This window comes from Phyllostomus discolor, chromosome 3, assembly GCF_004126475.2.
Source record: "Phyllostomus discolor isolate MPI-MPIP mPhyDis1 chromosome 3, mPhyDis1.pri.v3, whole genome shotgun sequence".
NCBI classification, from domain to species: Eukaryota; Metazoa; Chordata; class Mammalia; order Chiroptera; family Phyllostomidae; genus Phyllostomus; species Phyllostomus discolor.
This window is the reverse complement of record NC_040905.2, coordinates 113533692-113539678: the sequence shown is the minus strand read 5'-3', so window position 1 is coordinate 113539678 and position 5987 is coordinate 113533692. Positions and strand designations below refer to the sequence as shown.

General features: G+C 56.0%; 1 protein-coding gene across 2 annotated transcripts; it reads right to left on the bottom strand.

Moving 5' to 3' along the window:
* Window positions 1-780: 780 nt before the first annotated feature.
* ZG16B (zymogen granule protein 16B) lies at window positions 781-3048 on the bottom strand. Of its 2 annotated transcripts, XM_036019995.1 has the most exons (4): window positions 2942-3048; window positions 2768-2850; window positions 2440-2545; window positions 781-1250 (listed from the first exon to the last, which is right to left on the bottom strand). In XM_036019995.1, the coding sequence occupies exons 2-4, from the start codon at window positions 2820-2822 to the stop codon at window positions 914-916; spliced, it is 498 nt and encodes a 165-aa protein (XP_035875888.1). In that variant the 5' UTR covers window positions 2823-2850; window positions 2942-3048; the 3' UTR covers window positions 781-913. The 2 variants fall into 2 exon arrangements, with proteins under 2 accessions (XP_035875888.1, XP_028383155.1); XM_028527354.2 differs by lacking the exon at window positions 2942-3048 and having other exon boundaries at window positions 2768-2919.
* Between the last annotated feature and the right edge of the window lie 2939 nt (window positions 3049-5987).

Below are 5987 nucleotides of genomic sequence, written 5' to 3'. Positions count from 1 at the left end.
AACTCAGACCTTGGCAAGAGCTCACATGGGACCCAAGGCTTGGGAAAGAGGATAGGAAGAATATGCAAGGTCTGGGGTCTGCATCAGTTTCCCGTTGCTGTTATACTAATTTACTGAACTTCAAGGAACACTGTTCTTTTCTAGTTCTGGCTCTCCCCTTTGCCTCTGTTGGTGTCTGTGCCTGGAATGACCTCCTCCCCCTGTTTCCACAGTTCTCACTCAGTCTTTAGGACTTAGCTCAGACATTGCCTCCTCCAGGAAGGCTTCCATGAAGCACCCTGCCACCCCACCTCTGGGAAAGTGCCTGTGCAGGAAGCCCTGCATGTATCCCCATCAACACAGATGACACAACCAACTGCTACCATCTGGTCTGCTTCTGCAGTCATCCTGCATGGGGTGCCCTTCAGCAGAACACCTGGATTCTTCTTTACACCCCCAGAGGTCAGGTGAACCTGGCTTGGGTGAGATCTTGGCAAATGTGTGCAGAGTGAGTGAATGAGTGTCTTCCCTGAGGCCCCTTGCTCGCTCAGAGAAACCTGGAACTGAGCCCGGGCCAGCAGAGGCCAGCTAGCTGGGCTGGGGTGGGGGCAGCATCCTTGGAGCCCAGAATCCTCAACAATTGTGAGGTCGGCCCCAGGTCAGCCCTGCATCCTCAGGGAATGGGGTGTCAGACGCCCCTCTTGTCTCACTCTGCAGCTGCATTCACTGAGTTCAACCCAGAGGCCAGATCCCCAACAATCTCAGAGGGCATCAGTCACACCCAAGAACCACGCCTGGACGCACTGTTCCTGCAGAAGCTTTATTGATCGGATTCTGATTCAGTGCCTGATGTGGCTATTCTGGTGCCACCACCAGTCTGATGACCTCAGCAGGGTGATCTACACCCCCATCCCTGAGGGTCCGGGAGCACTCATTATGGTGTGCTTTGTGGTGCTACAGTGGGCACCACTACTCGAGGATCACCCCAATGAAAACCGATGCTCTTGATGCCGAGGGGCCCATACTGGCCGAAGATTCCCGTGACCACATCTCCAAGCTGGTCAGGGTAGACCACAAAGCTTTGACCATCGTCCTTCCCAAAAGTGGCCCAGCGCCCGAAGTCGGTGTATATGATCAGATGCCGGAGGTAAATCTTATGCGAGCCGTACACCCCTACAATGTGTTCACCCGGGTACAGGATGAATTCCTGGACATTCCCACCTGAGACACCAAACGCTTCGCTCCAGGAGGATCCATATCTCACCTGGATACTGAGAGAAAGTGGGAGATTTGAACACTCTGGATCCAGGCTGACTCATAGTTCTCCAGGTCCTCTATCCCCCACCTCCACCCCCCCACTCCTCCCCTCAGCCACTGGCCGGGAGAGCGGCCCTGTCACTGCGGCACAAGCCCTTGCACACAGGGCTTGGGGTTCCCGAGCCAGACACCCTGGTCTCAAAGCCTGTACTGCCGCTTTTGGGAGTGGTCTTGGGCTTGTTACTCAGCCTCTCCAGGCCTTAGTTTCTTCACCTGCAGAGTGGGAGATTATTGGAAGCAGGCACTGAGCTCATGCGTAAAGAGAGCTCTGCGCGGTGCCTGGTCCCCATGGCCCTGAAGAGGCACCAGCTGTGGTCCCTGCTCAGACCGGGAGAGCTGCTCTCCAGCCAAGCTTGGCTGTTCTGAGTCCAATTCACGCCAGCAGATCAGGTTGCAGGCCTGAGACGCAGGTGACTTCTCACACTCACCTGGGGGAATTCCACTAGCTTTGCTCACCTGAGCTCACCTGTGTCCTTCCTCCCACCTTGGTGCCTATCTCAGAGCCTCCTGCTCCACTGCCCCCTGCCCATGCTCTGTCCCCTTTGGTACCGGCTGCTTTGCCCTATTTCCCCTCCCTGGTCCTGGTCCAGGGGCTCCTTTAAGTGCAGATCAAAGGCTTCCCCCGGCTCTGAGCAAGGACTCCGCTTGACCGTTAGGGAAATGGCCCTGGGCTTTCTGCCTCTACACACTTCTGGCCACTTGTGTTCAAGCAGTGGTCTACTCTGACCCTCGCTTCCCTTCCTCCGTGACCCTAACCTTCTCCCTGGTTTTTCCATCAGGCATTCTCAGACTGAAAGGCTGTTTTTGATGAGTTGAGTTTGGGTTGAAAGGAGAAAGTAGGGAGAAACATCATCTATTCTCTTCTTTAGATCAACCTGGAAAGCAGTGTCTGGACTTCCAGGTGGAGACAGGAAGACGCAGGCAGCTGTGCAGGAGAGGAGGCAGCTTTGGGAAGGAAGCGGACGGAAAGGTGGTGGCTGGCGGCTCCCTGACTCCACGGCCTCAGAGGGCCTCAGAGAGCCAGCAGAAACCCAGTTAAGATGTTGGAGAAGAGTTGCTAAGCCCCCCTCCCCAAGTCCCCAAGACTGTGTGTGGCATGAGTTAGGACACAGTGATAGAGCTCCATGCCCTGCTCCTACTCACCTCTTAAATATGCCTATAAGACTTTTAGACACCCGAATCCCAGTTATATCATTTTCATAGTCTGGAGAGGTACTGAAATTCCAGCCTCCTCCATTCCCAAACATCTCTAGATGGACGAAAAAATGAGTTAGGGGAGAGAAAAAAATATCATGATAATATGTAGGTTATCTTTGAGCAGAACTGGACAAAGCCCCGTCAGGCAGATGGGGCAGTCATGGGACAGGAGTTAGCCAGGGCTGGGCCCAGACCCTGGGTGACCTTGTTGGAGGAGGTGAGGGTAGCCACCAGGGGGAAAGGGCCGGGGGGAGGCAGACCCCGCCAGACTTACGCCCTGCCCAGCAGGTGGTGCTCCAGAGGACTGCGAGGGTCAGCCACAGCAGCATGATTTCTGGCTGGTGAGTCCTGAGGCTCCTGGAGAGAGGGGACAGGCCACTGGGCTCTCAGAGAGGGGCCCAGCCTGACCTTGCCAGGCCCCATCCATGGGAGGGCAGCACTGACCTACCTGGCCAGAAAAGTCTTGTCACCCAATGCTGACACCCTCCACCCAGCCTTTTATACCCTCCCGGGCCCTGTGGGCCCCCATCCAGAAGGAAGGAGCAGAAGCCACCACGGGGGCAGAAGAAGGAGCTGGTCGGTGAGGGCTCTTCCTGGGGGAATCCCCAGAGCCATTCTGGGGGAGGCTCCCGGACATGCTCTTTGTTGCCTTGGCCTCTGGTCCTGCGCAAACAAAGCAGGACTGTGACAGGAATTTTGCTGTCGTCTCTGAGTCTCTCTTCTCAGCACCTGTACTAGATCTTGACCTTGAAGGTGGGGAGAGTTTGCTGACAGCTCTTCCCAGGATAGCCAGACAGGTTGCAACCACACAGGGGCTGCAGGTCGAAGGCCCACAGAGGGCCCGTGAGGCCCAGGGCTCCTGCCTTGTGCACAGCTGGGTACAGGACTTCAGTCAGGTCTGGGTGGAGCCTGGTGTCCCCTGGGCTATCAGGAGCCCAGGTCGAGTTCCCCTCAAACCCTCAGACAGCCAGGGTGGATGACCCAGGTCTGTGTGTCTGGTGCAAGGTGGAAGAGGTACTCCAGGCACTGGGCTCCCTAGGGTCTGTCACTTGGAATATGCCTGTGCTTTTTTGTCTGTGCCAAGTCTGGGAGCATCTGGGGATGGACCAGCCTTAATGGGATGTAGGGCGCCCAACGGCATAGGTGCCATGACAGGAGGCACAGAGGACTGGGGACAGGTGAGCCTCTAGGCCAGTCCTTCTGAGGGTGCCTGAGGCTAGGCCAAGGGGTCACACTGTATCTGGAGGTAGCAGGGTCTCCTTAAGGTTCTGGGGCCCCTGCTGGTGCCACAAGTCCAGGCTTTGTGTGAGGCGCTGGAGTAAGGCTGTCCACAGGGCCTCCTGACTCTTTTTGCTTTTTTTAAGAATTTTATTTATTTATTTTCAGAGAGGGAAGGGAGGGAGAAAGAGAGAGAGAAAGAGAAAGAGAGAGAGAGAAACATCAATGTGCAGTTGCTAGGGGTCATGGCCTGCAACCCAGGCATGTACCCTGACTGGGAGTTGAACCTGTGATACTTTGGTTCGCAGCCCACACTCAATCCACTGAGCTACGCCAGCCAGGGCCCTCCTGACTCTTTTGAAAGAGCCAGGGGTCACAGTCATCAAGAGAGGTAGGGGCTGCCTGTGGGCCTGGGTGCTGGGGCCAGGGCAGGTTCAAATCCTGTCTTCTGTTCTTACTCGTCACGTGATTTGGGGAGGTTATGTCATCTCTGTGCGCCTCAATTGTTTCATCTGATACATGTGTGTAACAGTAGAAGCTGCTCACTGGGTGTTATGGGGAATTCAACAAGATGCTTCTCCAGCTGAACGCCTGAACGCCGAAGACTTTACGCCACGTGGGCAGGTGTACAAGGTTTTGCTTTGCGACTTCCTTCGAAATCAGCAGATTAGAAACAGCAGACTTGTACTTCTGGAGGAGAGCAGTTAAATAAATGACGGTGTCACCTACGCAGTGGAGAACTGCACCGGTATGGAGAGCGGAGCACTCCTGCTGCGCTGACTTGTTGCCCGAGGACACAGGCTGGGGGGTCTCGAGGGTTCAGAAGGCCCCCACTCGGTCACACGGAAAAACAGACCAGCCTCGTGTGTGCACAGACAGACTTGCTCTGGGAGTGCTGGCTCACCGGGTGCTGAAAACATGGGTTTCATTGGGATGACAATCAGGGAGGGCTGGGGGGCGGGGTGGAGGCCCTGTTCAACTGGCACCTCGGTCCCAACACCAGGGTCCTAGGACAGGTGTCAGCCACTGTGGCCTGTAGCCGAATCCGGCCATCTGCCTGTTTCTGCACAGCCTGTGAGCTAGGAACACTTTTTACATCTTTACATGGTTAGAAAAAATTCACAAGAAGAATAGCATCTTGTGACACATGGACATTCTAAGAAATTTCAGTGCCATCACCCGTCAATGGAGTGCCATCAGCATACAGCCCCGCCCACTCATTTGCGTGTAGTTGGGGCCGCTTTCAACCACGGACACAGCTGAGTCCTTGCGACAAAGACTTTCAGGTTTAGCAAACCTAGGCACGGCCCTTCACCCACAAATTCTGTGGACCCTGGGGATCCCTGTGTTTCCTGCTCTGGAGCAGTCACAGCCCTGTCCTTGGTACTGACCACAGGTGGTTTCGGGGAGCAGTGGGGGGTTCCATTTAACAACCACCCTTTCCAGGAAGCCAGAGCAGAGAGGTGCTCTATCCTGGAATCTGGTCTCCCCCGAGAGGATCCCTGGGGCTCAGGACCTCGCACACCAGGCCCCAGGCACCTCCTGCTAGAAGTAGGCAGAAGTCCTAGAGCTCACAGGCACAGCTCTGGCAGCAGAGGCCAGAGGCCTCCCGAAGGGGCTTGTGTCCCAGCCCCAGGGAACTCTTGGGAGTTCTGATGCGTGGCTCAGGTGTTTTCTTCCCAGCTCCAGGCGGCAGGGTTGGCGCACAGAGGAGGGTCTGTCTGGGCCTAGGAAGCACTACCTGGGGTGGCAGTTGGAGGAAGATACAGTTTCTGGCCTGAACAAAGAGGGAGTGACAGAAGCTGCTTGAAAGCCCACACGAGGCACATTTTCACAGAGCCACGAGTGTTGTTATGACAGATGGCATGCGTGCACACGCACTCACGCAGATGCACCCTACACACACACAGTCTTGCCCACTACTCCTATGCTTAGGAGCTTGCCCACGCCCTGCCCACGCATGCCTACGCTTGTGCATACCTGTGTAGGTGGCCCTGATCCTGGAGAAAACCCACCCCCTTGTCTCCCCTGGCCCAGTGTTGGCTCTGAGTCTGAGAAAGACTCAGCACAGGCCCTTTGTCCGGCAGGATCAGGGCTCCTCCCCATGAGGGGATTTACTGGGAGTTTACAAGTCCACACTCCCTGTGTGGGCGTGCCCCAGCACTCCCTCTGCTGGGAGCCCGGAACAATGGGGCTTCCCCTAACGGGGCTGGCTTCCGGGTCTCCTGCCTTCTGAGTGTGGGGGCTTAAACAACAGGCTGTATCCCACCTGAGGT

Coding starts and splice junctions, on each gene's coding strand:
- ZG16B (XM_036019995.1), bottom strand. CDS start 2,822: ATGCTGCTGTGGCTGACCCTCGCAGTCCTCTGGAGCACCACCTGCTGG. Junction 2,546..2,767: donor CACCACCTGCTGGGCAGGGC/GTAAGTCTGGCG, acceptor TCGTCCATCTAG/AGATGTTTGGGAATGGAGGA. Junction 1,251..2,439: donor CTTATAGGCATATTTAAGAG/GTGAGTAGGAGC, acceptor ACTTTCTCTCAG/TATCCAGGTGAGATATGGAT.